The 17,041-nt window shown below is 40.0% G+C and overlaps 1 protein-coding gene across 1 annotated transcript in view; it reads right to left on the bottom strand.

Moving 5' to 3' along the window:
- Positions 1-17,041, bottom strand: part of brinp1 (bone morphogenetic protein/retinoic acid inducible neural-specific 1) — a 222,059-nt gene that overhangs the window by 88,225 nt on the left and 116,793 nt on the right. Inside the window, exon 5 of the mRNA XM_010901621.5 lies at positions 10,584-10,689. Coding sequence (XP_010899923.2) covers positions 10,584-10,689 — 106 coding nt within the window. The remainder of the gene's footprint in view (positions 1-10,583; positions 10,690-17,041) is intronic.

Raw genomic sequence — 17,041 nt, 5'->3', positions numbered from 1 at the left:
GAGGGTGCACATGGTCTGCAACAATGCTTAGGTAGGTGGTACATGTCAAAGTAACATTCACATGAAAGGCAGGACCCAAGGTTTCCCAGCAGAACATTGCCAAAAGCATTACACTGCCTCTGCCAGCTTGCCTTCTTCCCATAGTGCATCCTGGTGCCATGTGTTCTCAGGGTAAGCTTGGGCACCCTGACTGGTCTGCAGCTACACAGCCCCATACACAACAAACTGAGATGCACTGTGTGTCCTGACACCTTTCTTCGCTGCCCACGTGCATCTGTGAGCCTCGGCCACCCATGACCCTGTCACCGGTACACCGCTTTTCCTTCCTTGGACCACTTTTGATTGGTACTGACCACTACAGACCGGGAACACCCCACAAGGGCTGCAGTTTTGGAGATGCTCTGACGCAGTCGTCTAACCATCACAATATGGCCCTAGTCAAAGTCGCTCAGATCATTACGCTTGCCCATTTTCTTGCTTCTAACACATCACCTTTGAGGACAGAATGTTCACTTGCTGCCTAATATATCCCACCCACTGACAGGTGCCATGATAACAAGATTATCAGTGCTATTCACTTGACCTGTCAGTGGTCATAATGTTATGGCTGATCTGTGTATGTATTACTGGTGAAATCAATTTTACAAAAACCCACAAAACAACATTTGAGAATATGTACTTAAACAATGTAGTTGTTTGTCGTAGTGTACAGAGCCAACAGAAGAAAAAATCCATACTTCATGTCCCGATATAAATTAAGCGGGTAACACTTTACTTGAAGGGTATTATCATAACATGATCATATCCTGTCATAACAAGGTCACAACACTTGAATGACATTTATTTTCAAATATTATGACATATTGTTTTTTTTTATATCGTCTGTCAAAACACAACAAACCATTCTGTAACACCAGGCTTTTTATAAACAGTATTTTTTGAGTTTTTTGAAAAATACTAAATTTTTTCGCCTAGTGAATAGGCTACAAAAAGCATTAATTCAAACATTAGTGTATAGGTCCAATATATAAGTCCAGACTCGTAGTTTAAGCAAATGCATTGTTTGGCCATTAATAAGCTATGGAAAAAGTTTTTTAATAAGCAAGGGAAAAAGTTTTTGGTTTCAACACCAGTGCATAAAAAATGGCGCGTCTTTGCGGATCTCTCCCGGGGTTCATTTCAACGCCAGTGCATAAGTCCAGTCTCCTTGTTTAAGCACATACATTTGTTTGTCTATAGCTGACATGAATGAGTTCTAGGAAAACCGAGAGGATTTTGGGGAGAAATACAACATTCTTGTTCTCATGTGAATAGGCTACAAAAATGGCACATCTTTGTGGATCTCTCCCCGGGGTTCTAGTGGGGATAACGGGTTGATTTCAATGCCAGTGCACAGGTCCAGTCTCCTTGTTTCAGCACATGCATCATTTGTCTATAGCTGACATAAGGTATTCGAAAAACAGAGAGGAGTTTTTTGAAAAATACAACGTCAGTTTCGCCTAGTGAATACGATATTATCATATGTGTATATTAACATGATATCGATATTTCATTTTTTTATATCACGGTTATTGTCAATACTGGTATATCGCGACACCCCTACCTGCAACATCATCTAGCATGACTGGTTTTGCAGTGAGTCAGTGATGGTCTGGGGAGGCATATACTTGGAGGGTCGCACAGACCTCCACATGCTAGCCAACGGTATCCTGACTGCTGTTAGGTACCGCGATGAATTCCTCAGACCCATCATCAGACCTTACGCTGTTGCTGTGGACCCTGGGTTCCTCATGGAGCAAAACAATGCCTGGCCTTGTGACCAGAGTGTGTAGGCAGTTCCTGGATGATGAAGGCATTGATGCCATTGACTGGTCCTCACGTTCCCCAGATTTGAATCCAGTTGTGAAACTCAGGAACGTTATGTATCGATGCATCTGATGCCGCCAAGTAGCACCACAGACTGTCCAGGAGCTCACTGATGCCCTGATCCAGGTCTGTAAGGAGATGCCCCAGGACACAATCTGCCATCTCATTAGGAGCATGCCCAGACATAGTCGGGAGTGCATACATGCATGTGGGGGCCATACACACTACTGAGTCACATTATGAGTTGCAGTGATGGAATTTATGCCAGTGGGAACAGTTTGTAAACATTTCAGTTGTTTACTTTGATTTTCTATTTGAGTTTGAATCCAGCTTCCGTTGACCGTTGTTACAATATTTTGTTATCAACAAATTACACAATGTACGGTAAAGATTGATCTTTAATATATTTGGTTGTATGATTTAAGTGTTCCCTTAATTTTTTTGGAGCAGTGTATAATTATATCTTCACCAAAAAAGGGCATTTAGCAACTGAGAGATCAAAATGGAAAATGTTAAGGCACAAGTATACCATACATGTGCATGTGTCTGGTGTGTGGGTGTTTCTGGGTGTGTGTCTGTGTGTGCAAAAAAAGCTTCACAATACAGATCAGAGTGCCAGGCAGTCAGTATAATAGTCTAGTGGCCTAAGGAAAAAAAAGAATCCCCAGTCTCTATGTCCTGTTTATGATCATCTCTCTGTGCTAGATGGTACAGTAGCATCGGGAACAGCCCATGGCTTGTGTGGTTGAAGTCCATGATGGTCTTTGTGGTCACACCTCACTGCGTGAAAGGCTTGACCTCCTGAAGGGCCTTCGTCAGAGATAACACACTATTGCAATTCAGGAGCAGGCCTCTCCCCACAACTGTGGAGTTAATTGTCTCTTCAGCCCTAGTCAGATCTTCGAGGGGAAGTGGATGTCCAGTCTGCAGAGCCATGTCCCAGCAATGCTAGTTCTCCAATCTCTACACCGGCTAATGTATGTACTGTGAGTATGTGCCAAACTGTATTTTCTTGATCATGAGACCTGGATAGGAAAAACATTGTGTACTATAAGCAAAAGAATTCCCTTGTGTATGACAGTGCAAAAAGACTATACCATCCATACGCTGCATGATATCCCTGAACACACAATCAATCTCAAACATATGATATCATGAAAACATTTGAGAATGTCCATACAAGTCTTTTATTTGCTACCAGGAACAGTCTAATGGAAATCCAAAGTGCTCTTTAGCAACTGTATTATGCGTAAGGACTCACCAGCTATTTCATTACAGTAGGTAAACCTTTTCAACTGCTGGTTAATGCAAATATCGAAACAACCAATCACGTGGCAGCAACTCAATGCATTTCGTGAAGACAATCTGATGAAGTTCAAATCAAGCATCAGAATGGGGAACAAGGTGATTTATGTGACTTTGAACATGGCATGGTGGTTGGTGGTTGGGCTAGTTTAAGTATTTCAGAAAGTGCTGGTTTACTGGGATTTTCCATCTCTAGGGTTTACAGAGAATGGTCCGAAAAATGAAAAAATATCCAGTGAGCAGCATTTCTCCGGGCAAAAATGCCTTGGTGAGAATCTCTGAACACACAACATGTTTAACATTGAGGCAGAAGGGCTATAGCAGCAGAAGACCATAACGGGTGTACTCTTGTCAGCTAAGAAGAGGAAACTGAGGCCACAATTAGCACAGGCCCAACAAAATTGGTAGGGATGCACCGATACCACTTTTATTCAGACTGAGTACAAGTATTAGTACCTATATTTGGGTACTTGCCGATACCAAGTACTGGTACCAAGTACTCAAAGCTGCATTAGGTAGGATTTGTTTAGTAAAAAACATACGTTTTGTCCCCAATGTGGACCAGGTTCTGGTGTTTCCACAACTTTTCACTTGACAAAAAAGTCAGTTATTGTCATCTGTATGGATAGTTATTGTATCAATGTCATTCATGATTGAAAGAAAAATGAATGTTGTTGTGCCATGAAATGAATGTCAAGTGTAAAGTTTGTCTTCAGTCTTGCTAGCAATTGCTCAATTCTTATGACTTTTCTAAGTAGTTAAGATAATAGTAGGCCTATTTCAGGATAATAAGCTATTAAAATGGCTGGTGGCAAAAGCCATACAGTTCATAGATGCTATTTGTGGTGGAAGTAAACTTCATAAGAAATGTTAGTCAGTTTAACACAATGCTTAGTGGTGTCTAGCAAAATATTCAAACTTGGCATGACGTTAATGCGTGACAAAATTATCTAATGTTGAGACGTAATTTTATGACAAGTTAGTGTGTCCCAATTGGTCCTAATACTGGCATACTCACTTACTATACACTAAACAGTATGCACTGTATCATCCGTGAATATATAGCATTACTATGCATTGAGCAGCTAGAGACCAGGATGACAAACTGCCAATTCCTCCCATGTCTACTACAGCATACACTAAGAAAACTGCAAAGAAGCAAAATACTTAAACTAGCCATCTAGAGCAAGCAACCAGGAACCATAAGCAAAAATTTGCAAGAATATAAATTATGTCAAACTCTGAGTAAGTGCTGTGTTTTGGAACAGGTAATTCTATTTTTAATATTATTATTATTATTATTATTATTAACTACATTCTCTATCGGGAATTGGTGCAGAACCACTTTGTGACTGCACCTTGTTGAATCTATGCCACAAAGAATTAAGGCAGTTCTGAAGGCAACCTGAAGGTCCAACCTGGAACTAGCAAGGTGTACTGTACCTAATGAAGTTGCCAATGAGTGTATAAGGACTCCATAATGTTGTCATGGGTCAGACAGTATATACATTTTGTGGAGATGGACACCTTTTCTCTGAATCCCTCCGGACCTAAATCCAGGGCTGTAAATCAATTTTGCAGACACAGATTAAGCCCAGTCTAGCGCTTTTCTATTGTACTTGGCCAATGTTTGTGGATTCCAAACACCAGCCAAGTACCTGTTTCTACAAATTACATTTGTAATGCTCATCCAAAATTTTTGGAATGGAAGTACTAACCACAAAGCTGGAGTAAATTATTATAATACTCTAAGGACCAATTTCCCAGACACATATTGAGCCTAGTCCAGGACTAAAAACTCAAGATCAATGGAGAACTCCATCAGTAACTACTGAACCAACCAATGATTCTAACCAGATTTTCAGAACAGTCTGAATGCTCCAGTTTAAAAAACTAAAATACATTAAATGCGTCTTGGTCATTTCTTATCCTTTCCTTAAATTGTGCAACAAATGGTATTTTTCTTCCAAAACAAATCAACCCCTTCTTTGCTCCAAAACATGGTTGAGACTGAACCAACCAATGATTCTAACCAGATTTTCAGAACAGTCTGAATGCTCCAGTTTAAAAAACTAAAATACATTAAATGCGTCTTGGTCATTTCTTATCCTTTCCTTAAATTGTGCAACAAATGGTATTTTTCTTCCAAAACAAATCAACCCCTTCTTTGCTCCAAAACATGGTTGAGACTTGCTTGACGTTTTACTTTCTGTTTTCCAACAGTTTTATACAGAAAACAATAGGTGAATATCTATTCCAAACACAACTGCTAAATAATCCTGTAAAGTATCACTGCATCACTGTTATTGGCATTTTCAGGAAGTACAATAAAATATAAAGAGATGAAATTGGCAGAAATATTCTTATACATAAAGTAATACACAAAATACAGTACATGCATGAACACACACCACTTCTACCAACAACACACTACTACTTCTACAATCATCACAAAAAAATAACTGCTTCAATGTGCAAATTACATCCCATCTCTTAATTACATGCTGAGGACATAACCATGTCTGAGAACAGGCTGTCTGTGTCTCTTGTCATCTTCATGTGGGCCTTGACATACACAGAGGGCATTTTGTCTCATGGCTTACAGCTGCTAATTTTATGATGTGAAGTGACATGTGTAGAGGCAGTACATCACAGAAGAAGACAGATTACTCTATAGGTGCAGTTTATAAGGAGTTGTGAGGGTCAAATGGAGAAATAAAAACACGGTATTGATTTAATTGCCAAGATTTGACACTTATTAAAACAATGCGAGTGAAGGTTGCAGAAGATGTTGACATCTATAGTGCCATATACAGTACCAGTCCAAACTTTGGACTGGTACTGTATATCAAAATCATCAGCTTTGACATACTGAGGCTTTAATAGATCCACATAAAGGATATACACTGCTCAAAAAAATTAAGGGAACACATACATCACGCACTGGGTCTCAATGAACAAAATATATTAAAGATCAAAATCTTTACTGTACATTGTGCAATTCGTTGAGATCAAAATGATGTAACAACGGTCAATAGAAGCCAAAATCACCAACCGATTGAGGGCTGGATTCAAACACTCGCAGAAAATCTAAGTAAACAACTGAAATCACAGGCTGTTCCAACTTGCTTGAATTTCATCACGGCAACTCATAATGTGACTCAGTAGTTTGGCCCCCATGTGCATGTATGCACTCCTGACAACGTCTTGGCATGCTGTCCTGGGGGATCTCCCAGACCTGGATCAGGGCATCAGTGAGCTCACGGACAGTCTGAGGCGCTACTTGTCAGCGTCAGATGCACCGATGCACATAACATCCCAGAGGTTCTCAATTGGATTCAGGTTTGGGAAATGTGAGGGCCAGTCAATGGCATCAATGCCTTTGTCATGCAAGAACTGCCTACACACTCTGGCCACATTGTCCTGCTCCAGGAGGAAACCAGGGCCCACTGAACCGGAGTAAGGTCTGACGATGGGTCTGAGGATTTCATCTCGGTGATATGCCTCCCCAGACCATCACTGACCCACCGCCAAACTGGTCATGCTGGATGATGTTGCAGGCAGCATAACATTCACCATGGCGTCTCCACACACTTTCACATCTGTGCTCAATGTGAACCTGCTCTCATCTGTGATGAGAACGGGGCACTAATGGCGGACCTGTCAATGCAAGTGTTCTCTGGCGAATACCAATCGAACTGTGTGGTGCTGGGTTTTGAGCAAAGGTCCCACTGGAGGACTTTGGGCCCTCAAGCCACCCTCATGGTGACAGTTTGGTCAGAAACATGCACACCAGTAGCCTGCTGGAGGCCCTTTTGTAGGTTTCTGGCAGTGTTCCTACTTTTCCTACTTGCACAAAGGAACAGATACCATTCCTGCTGCTGTGTTGATGCTCTTCTACAGCTCTGTCCAGCTCTCCTCGTGAAACGGCCTGTCTCATAGTATCTCCTCCATGCACTTTAGACTGTACTGGGAGACACAGCCAACCATCTTGCGATGGCATGTATGGATGTGCCATTATATATATATATATAATATATATATATATATATATGTATATATATATATATATATATATATACATATATATATATATATGTCACCGAATCCTATAATATTGAAAGACTAAAGCTGTTGATTTGTCACATACCAGTTGGATGATAAAACGTTGTCTTCAAAGCTGACAGCAATATCTTAGTTGCAGATGAATACTTTTTTTCTAAAAGCAACAGATTCCTTTTGAAGGAATAACAAGAAACAGAAATAGGAATTCTCTCATAACAAGACTATTGATAACAAGACACAACATTATTTTGTTGTGCAGATATTGATAGCTTGAGATGCAACATTCTGAGATAGCGTGAACCACACTTAGAGACCCCCTGGAGTTTTTCAAGTGATTCATTGTCAAGTTTCTGTGCAGTGAGTACACATATTGCTCAATTTTCCCATGATTGTTGGCCGCAATCCTTAGTGTTACGTCTGGAACATGTCGGTGTAAATGCAAACACTATGGAAATGATTATGCAAACTAAGTCTATCTAACTTTTCATTTCTTCTACAAGCACTTAGAAACTTCTGCACTCTTAAAGTGCCTTTCATCACTGTCCCAATGGAGTTTTTGGTATATCTAAGATATAGTTAAAGCTAATTTCAACAGAAAACGGCACGTATAATTCAACTACTTAGAAAAAATGCACAATACATATATGATATCTTGGCGTTAGATTCTATTCCTTTGTGGTAACTCATAGCCGTCATAGCATTGTGCATACAATAACAAGACACAACATCAACACTGTAACATTTCTCATAGCAATACCCATAGGCAACGAGCTAGGTAGGCAGTACCAATGCCCATGCAGAAAGAAAACTGAACCAAACGGGAGGAAGCAGGGGTGGTGGGTAGGTTTGCAACTGCATGGTAGGGCGACCAGTAGCACATCAGAGTACCCTGAACGACTGAAGTAGACTACCATATTCTGTTGCATCTCTTAGCCAATGTCTACTCTTGATTATTGGCTGAACTGACTGCACTAATTTATACACTAAAGAGTTGGAAATGGAAACTGTTGACCCAAATGATTCCTTAAAACAAAACCAGCTGACCACTTTGTTGTTTTGCAACCTTCCAGTGCCCTCCATAGGTTTTGGGACAGTAAAGTCAAAATTGCTATTTTTGCTGTACAATCAAGGCATATGAAAATATGATTAAAAGATTAATATGAGGCAAATGTTAATGTCACCTCATTTCTGCCTGTTTCAACACTTACTTTTTACCAACTAAGAATAACAACACTCTCATTGTTTCACCTCCCCATTTTATGTGAATATAAATACTGGGACATTTGGCTCACAGGTGTTTCTAATTTATCAGGTGTTTCCTTTTGCATTGAATGTTCACATATTAAAGAGCTGTAAATGTATACTGCCAAGACATACAGAGCCCCTCAGGGCTGCATACTCAGTCCCCTCCTGTAACGCCCTGTTCACTCGTGACTATGTGGCCACACATAGCTCCAACGTCAACCTTAAGATTGCAGATGACACCACCATCCTGGGTCTCATTTCCGACAACAATGAGCCCGCTTACAGAGAGGAGGTAAATGGCTTAGCTACATGGTGCCAGGACAACAACCTCTCTCTCACAACGTCTGCAAGACTAAGGGGATGATCGTGGACTTCAGGAAACGGCAGAGGGGGGGTCACAACCCCATACACATTGATGGAGCTGAAGTGGAGAGACTCTCCGACTTCAAGTTCCTCGATGTGTTCATCAAAGATTCCCTCACCTGGTCCAGGCAAGCAGACTCAGTGGTAAAAACTGCCCAAAAGTGCCTATACTTCCAGAGGATACACAAGAGGTTTGGCATGTCTGCAAAAACTCTCACCTACTTTACAGGTGCCCCATTGAAAGCATCCTCTCAGGCTGCATTACTGCCTGGTATGGCAGCTGCTGTTCGCAAGGCCCTCTAGAGGGTGGTGAAGTCAGCGGAGCGCATCATCGGCTGCCATCTCACTTCCATGCACGGTATCTACCATAACACGATGCCTTAAGAAAGCACGAACATCATAAAAGTCTGCAGCCACCCAGGCTATGATCAGTTCACACTGCTGCCATCTGGTAAACATTACCGGAGCATCAGGGCCCGGACTTACTCACAAACAGTTTTTCCCTAGTCCATAAGGCTTCTCAAACAGCAACATTGATCATATTGAACACTTAATTTGCTCTGGTCACTTGTGCACAAGTGCATAAGACTTTTGACAGACAAATTACAAAGACTACACTGCAAGATGCAAACCTCAGATTAGCACCAACAACAGAAAGGCCAGATTAGAATTTGCAAAGTACAGCGGTTCTCCAAGAGATAGTTGACAGTGACCCAACCATACTTTCACTCATCCTGGCCACTAAAGATCAGCCAGTAAAGTTTCGGAACAGGAGATTTATGGTAAAATGAAACGAAGGTGAACCTTTGACAAAGTGATGGGAAGGCAAAAGTGTGGAAAAAAAAGAAACTGCAGAAGATCCAAAGCACACCCACCACCTATTATGTGAAGCGTGGTGGAGTGTCATGTCATGGCATGGGCATACATAGCTGCCTCTGGAACGTGCTCACTCATCTTTATTGATGATTTAGCATCTCAAAGAATAATACCAAGAGTTTGTTGATGTCAATGGGTCTCAGACTCACTGCAGTTATTGCAAGTAAGGGATGTTCGACTAAATACTAGCTCTCATCATTCATACATTTTCTTTAAGTTGAATTACCCCATTACTTATGCTGGCATGAAATGGGTAGATGGAGCTCTAAAGGTGTTGTTATCCAAAGTTAGTAAACATATCTGTTGAAACAGCCAGACATAAAAAACTGTCTGTACTTTTGCCTCATATTCATATTTTATTAGTATTTTCATCCTTGAGTGTATAGGACTTTACTGTCCCAAAACATATGGAGGCCACTGTAATTTGTTGGCACACAATGCTTACAACTGCATATGAATTTAATTAATAATCGTAATCTTTAAACATCATAAAATCATTCAAAAATTACATTAAGTAAAAATAACCAATTAGGACCATTTTTCTTTAATTTGAATATGTTAAGATATCAACTGTATAATCCCAGCTGTTCATTTATAATCCTGAAATTTCCATATTGCCAATATTATTTTCTCAGAGCCAAGCAAACACATAGAAAGAACATAGGGCATAACCCTATTATATTACATTTTATTGACAAAAGAGTGCACATTGGACAAAACTCTCTAAGAGGCTTTTTCGATATAATGTGTAATCTGAATGGACAAGTGTACTAAAGTATAATATTGTACTAACGTATATTGACTTATACGTACTACTAAGGTGAAAGTACTGTATAGTGAGGAATATGGCTAGAGATCATTACCTTGCAGATGGAGCTTGATCTCCGGGCTTTGCAGGAGGACAGAGCTCACAGAGTCCAGATTATCATAGCTGCTACATCCCAGTGGACCTGTACGTGTTTCTGTTACCTGCAAGAGAATCAGGAAAAAGATGAGAGGAACATTAGGTAAGATAAACACCTGTGGTGTGAGGGGGTGTTTTTGGGTGGTTCCCAAACCTCTCCTGGGGTTCCCCCAGCCATCTCACAGTTTAGTTTTTACCCTGAACTAGCTCACCTGATTCAACTGGTCAGGGTTTGTTAATTAGTTAATAAGTTGATTTTGGTGTGCTAGCTCAGAGATACTTCTAATAGATTAAATGGTTGGGGGGGGGGTAGTTTTTTGGAACCACTGTGTTAGATAATAGAGTTTTCTGGAATGTTTGGCCACTGGTTTTAAAAGTGTCGCTGTTGAACTAAAACAAGTCCTTGGAGATTGTGGATATCATTTATGTGCCCATTCATTCCTAAAGTCATAAAATCTACTTGCTTCATACGGGTGTATCTGGTGTATCTCATTTTCCTCTCGACAATACCGGTCAGGTGAGCTGGCTGGACAATCAAGCATAGTAATACCATGGGCAGCAAACCAGTTACCAGTCGTTTTGGCACTGTGGGCAGGTGCCAAGTCCTGCTGGAAAAGGAAATCAGTATCTCCATAAAGCTTGTCAGCAGATGGAAGCATGATGTGCTCTAAAATCTCCTGGTAGGTGGTTGCATTGACTCTGGACCAACACCAGCAGATGACATGGCACCCCAAATCGTCACTGACAGTGGAAACTTCACACTGGATTCTGTGCCTCTCCACTTTTCCTCCAGACTCTGGGTCCTTTATTTCCAAATTAAATTCAAAATTTACTTTCATCTGAAGATAGGACTTTACACCACCGAGCAATGGTCCAGTTCTTTTTCTTCTTCGCCCAGGAAAGACGCTTCTGGTGTTGTCTCTGGTTCAAGAGTGGTTTGACACTAGGAATGCGACACTTGTAGCCCATTTCCTGGACATGTCTGTGCATGGTGGCTCTCGATGCACTGACTCCAGCCTCAGTCCACTCCTTGTGAAGCTCCCGTAAGTTCTTGAATCATCTTTTCTTGAGTCCTCTCAAGGCTGCGGTCATCCCTGTCGTTGGTGCACCTTTTACTACCATACTTTTCCCTTCCAGGCAACTTTCCATGAATCTGCGAACAGCCAGCCCTTTCAGCAATGACTTTCTGTGGCTTACCCTCCACGTGGAGGGTGTAAATGAGTGTCTTCTGGAAAACTGTCAAGTCAGCAGTCTTCCCCATGATTGTTATTGTGTTAACTGAACCAGACTGAGAGATTGAAGGCTTAATATATTGAGATGCTGGATTTTTTATTTCAATGAGCCATAAGCCGTATTCATCAAGATTGAAACAAAAAAGGCGTGAAATGTTTCACTTTATGTGTAAAGAATTGAGAATATGTGAATGTTTCACTTTTTGAATTGAATTACAGAAGAAAAAAACGTTTCCATAATTTGTTTAATAAATCTAACATTTCCTAGAATTCCAAATAGAGTTTACTCAAAAGACTGAGTCATTAGTTTGAAATGTACGTACACACCACATGATGACACCAATGCTGTGTTAGTGATTTTGTTTGCCACGCCATTATTTATTAGTTTTTTTTAGGCTGGTGAAGGTCATTTATCTGGATTTAGATTATATATGCCTTTTAGTATTTACACTTCCTGATTGGATCTCATAATGATGGTCTGACTCACAGATTAAGATGGGACTACTACTCGACCAGTGATCGTTTGCATTGGTTGTGGAATTTATTCGGACTTACATTTTCATCATATAATTTTACATAAATGTTTTGTCTGATGGTTGTTTTCTAACTGTACACACAAGGATATACAAACAAATTAGTATTAAAATGCGTTTTTAAGGTTATTAAAAAAATAAAGATTTCCACCTTTTGAGTACAATCTAATTGGTGAGGATCAGGCTGTTACACAGTATGCCGTGATGGGTAAATCAGATCATTTATGTTAAATGTGTTTTAATATGTTTTCCCTTCCCATTCATCCAACAATGTAAGGCCTATCAGTTTGTGATTGACAAAGTGACACAATTCTTCTAGTGTTGTTTCCTTGCCAGATGGCAGGCTGACAAGCAGAAAATTAGACAGATGTATATACTACCCTTGGCGTCACTTTGTTATGGGGTAAACTTTAAACTAGGGGGGTAACCGAGTGATATGCTCTTAAAAAACATTCCAATTAAATTGTTTGACACTGAAAGAATATGTTGCTTCCTGATCGGCTATGTTTTTGTAACACTGACTGAGAACAATGAACAACATACAGTAACAGTATTTTATTGTTCTTGAAGCAATCATAAAATGACTGTGCCTTTGGAAAGTATTCAGTTTCACACATGGTGTAATAGATTAAAAAACACTAAGCCACTCCAGTTTTGTCTTGGCTGTATGCTTCAGGTTGTCTCTGTGCTTTGCTCTATTCATCTCTCACATAATCCAGACAAGTATCTTAGTTCCTGCAGCTGAAAAGCATATCCATACCATCAGCGCCCACCACAAAGCTTGGCCATAGGAAGGGAATTACACAGGAGATGCTCGGTACATTGTTTTAGTTTTTATTTCTTTTTTAAAAGTTTTATATAATTGACTGATACAATTTCATTACTCATTATGAGTTGGGACCACTATTAACTGTTACTGAATACACGTAACTTATAGCCAACCTAGATGGTGGCAAGCAAGACTTTTTAAACCCTCCTTCAATTGTTGGTAAAATATGTGCACACATTTTTCCTCACATTTTTCATCCCTATGGGGACACAAATACTCAACAAAATGTTTCAAAATCCTATTTTCCCTAAACACAAACACTGATCTTAAACCCTACTCATGACCCTAACTCCTACCCCATTTTACCTAAATAACCCTGTCAGCCGAAAATGGCTATTGGCAAAATGTCCCCACAACTCACTTTCCTTGTATTAGAATCCTAGCTGGGATTTTTTCACCCGCATACACACAGACCAGCCATAACATTATGACCACAGACAGGTGAAGTGAATAACACTGATACTCTTGTTATCATGGCACTTGTCAGTGGGTGGGATATATTAGGCAGCAAGTAAAAATTCTGTCCTTAAAGTTGATGTGTTAGAAGCAGGAAAAATAGGCAAGCGTAAGGATCTGAGCGACTTTGACAAGGGACAAATTGTGATGGTTAGACGACTGGGTCAGTGCATCTCCAAAAACTGCAGCCATTGTGGGGTGTACCCGGTCTGTAGTGGTCATTACCTATCAAAAGTGGTCCAAGGAAAGAAAAGCGGTGAACTGGTGACAGGGTCATGGGTGGCCAAGACTCATTGATTAACGTGGGGAGCAAAGGCTGGCCCATGTGGTCCGATCCAACAGACGAGCTACTGTAGCTCAAATTGCTGAAAAAGTTGAAAAACCATCTGAGGTCTAGTGGAGTCCATGCCTCAATGGGTCAGTGTTGTTTTGGCAGCAAAAGGGGGACCTACACAATATTAGGCAGGTGGTCATAATGTTATGGCTGATTGGTGTATAGTTCTACCAATACACATAGACAAACAGAGATAAACATACATACACAAACTAACTCACTCACATACTACCTACACTGTCAAATGCTATCTCTACCTACACCTCTCTCTTGCTCCACTGTTTCTCTCTCTTACTGTATTTCTTGCACAATGTTTACTGGTTTGCCAAATTATGAAAAATGGCATACAATATAACATAAAATGGGGAGAAATAACAGTGCTGAAATAGGCCATAGGGGACTTACAGGATTTGGATAATCAAGCAAAACAGAACTCAGAATCCCAGTGGGGCCTTCCGATATGATAGCTCTATGTAATTACCATAGCCCTATAACATGGTGTTCTTTTTATTGTGGTGTGAATGCACCCTTTCTCTTGGTAGCGCCAGGCCAATGCCCCAGGGAGAACCACATGGCCCAGGCTGCGAAATGGGGTCCTTGAACGCAGCCCAGTTGCTGTCTCTAAACGCAACTTGGCTACCACCTCTTTGACCAGTCACACCTGCCGCCAATCAGGTCTCATCAGGGGAAGCTCAAAGAGCCCCTAGGGAGTGGGAAAGTTTAGCAACACCTTTTTTTTATTAGTTTAATTTAGATAAATCCACTTTTTGGTAAGTAAAATAGCTTAATTGCCCAGAACAGTGGCGTTGTGTCAGTTCCTCGTTTCTGTCCCTATCACATAATCTTTTTGATGTCCAAAATCCAGCATCAAAAGTATATTTGGAAAATGAAGAGGCCTGTTTCAGATTAATAATGAGAAGTGAAATGTCAGTACAGAGAAGTCACGTTATAAAAAGAGTTTAACCAGTCGCAACAACTCTGGACATTTCAGAGTTAAAATTGACCCACGTATTTAAAAGTATTCTATACTCATATGTATATAGTATATTTTAAATACATTCAGAAGATATTTCAAGGGTACTAAAATCCTATTTCCAACCATGTCTAATAAGTATACTTCATTATGAAATAAGTGTGTCCACATTAACACACTGACATATATTTAGTAAACTACATTGTTTTAAAAAATGATTTAAAGTACAACAAATGTGATTCCAAAACAATACACTTTAAGTATGCTAATTTTTTATTTGGGAAAACAGTCATTTTGTAGGCCTATCTTTTGGATTCACACCTCAGGTTTGATGTTATATGGCAAAGTTCCATAGAAACTATGTCATCTCTATCACAACCTTCTGTGAAAAAAGGTGTCATACCATCAAACCATGCTCTTCACCTCATTTAAGATTTGCCACAATTTGTAATTTTAATATTAGTTAATATTCTGTAGTTAATCACAATTTAAAATGTGTTTCTCCGCAGGGTGGATAATTTTTTTTGAAATACAGTGTACTACTGTAGTTTATTGTGAACTTTGGACAGTGCTTGACTACATTAGACCAGGGTGCCATGGCTCTTTGGCCCTGAAATTAACACAGAATCTATTTCTAGATCATGTCAATCTAAATAGAAAGTTGCTGGTGTTTGATCCCATAGTTCTACCATCTCCTAACTTGTGCTCTTGATAAATCAAAGCACATAGGCCCTTTTATCTGGAGAGTTGTTGGATGTGCAGACATAGGTTCCAACCTAGAATCACAGCTAACCATTATTACACTTATGTCATGTAGCTGAATCGTCATGGATTGAATCAGGAGCCACTGATCAACACAAAAAAGGCTGCTCCAGATTCTAGGGGCACGTATTGCAAAGGCCCAGTTCCCATTAGTTTTCAATATTGACTCCAGGACAGCCAGAAGTCCTTTTTCAGCTGATCTGAGAGGCCTACGAGTGCAGTATGGGTAGAGCATGTCATTAATGTAATCAGGTGCCAGACCATGCCTTAAAAGTGATAAAGTAGAATTTTTAAATCTACTCTAAAAATTTACCGGTAACCAATGTAGAGCTGCCAACACTGGGGTTCTATGAGACCATGATTTAGTCCTTGTACAACTTGGAGTTTACCTAGGGACTTATTTTTGAGGCATGTAAACAAAGCATTACAGTAGTCTAGGCGAGATGAAATGAGAGCATGTATACTTTTCTCACTGTCTTCAAAAGATAAAACCAATCTTATTTTGGCAATGTTTCTAAGTTGGTTAAAGCGTGACTGCACCAGTTTTTTGTTTTATATTCAAATTGTAAGTCTGGATCAAAGAAAACTCTCACATTTCTGGCCAGTTTGCTGGCGATCCTAGAGCCAACCAAACTTTACATGAAATAGATGGGGGGCCAATAATAAAATCTTCCGTTTTATCAGTGTTTACCTGAAGAAGATTATTGGACATCCAGTTTGTAAAGTCTTCCAGGCAATTATGTAGAACACACAACTTCCTCAAGTCATTTGGCTTAACCAACAAATAAAACAGTGTATCATCTGCATACCAATGAAATGTAATGCTGCCAAATTATACTACCTAATGGAAGCATATACAGAGAAAACAGAATTTGTCCCAGGATGGAACCCTGCGGAACACCACATATGACAGGCACCGAGGAAGATGTAATATCGTTAATGGACAATACAAATGTTCTGTTTGAGAAGTACGACTTGAACCAATCTAGTGGTTCCCACCTGAGATCCCAACCCAATTTCTAAATCTGTCAATTAAAATGTTGAGGTCTATAGTGTTGAAAGCTGCACTAAGATCCAGTAACGAGATTGAACATTCTCCTGTGTCAGCATTCAACAAAACATAATTTGTTACCTTAACAAAGGCAGTTTCAGTACTGTGTTTCTGACAAAAGCCTGACTGAATTTTTTCTAAAATAAATTGTGTTCCATCACCCATAAAAGTTGCATTACAAAAACCTTTCCTACATTTTGGATAAGAATGGCAGCTTCGAAATTGGCGTCTAGTTATTAAAAACAGA

The sequence above is a fragment of the Esox lucius genome, chromosome 14, assembly GCF_011004845.1.
Source record: "Esox lucius isolate fEsoLuc1 chromosome 14, fEsoLuc1.pri, whole genome shotgun sequence".
NCBI lineage: Eukaryota > Metazoa > Chordata > Actinopteri > Esociformes > Esocidae > Esox > Esox lucius.
The sequence above is the reverse complement of the archived record's forward strand: the minus strand, read 5'-3'. Positions and strand labels throughout refer to the sequence as shown.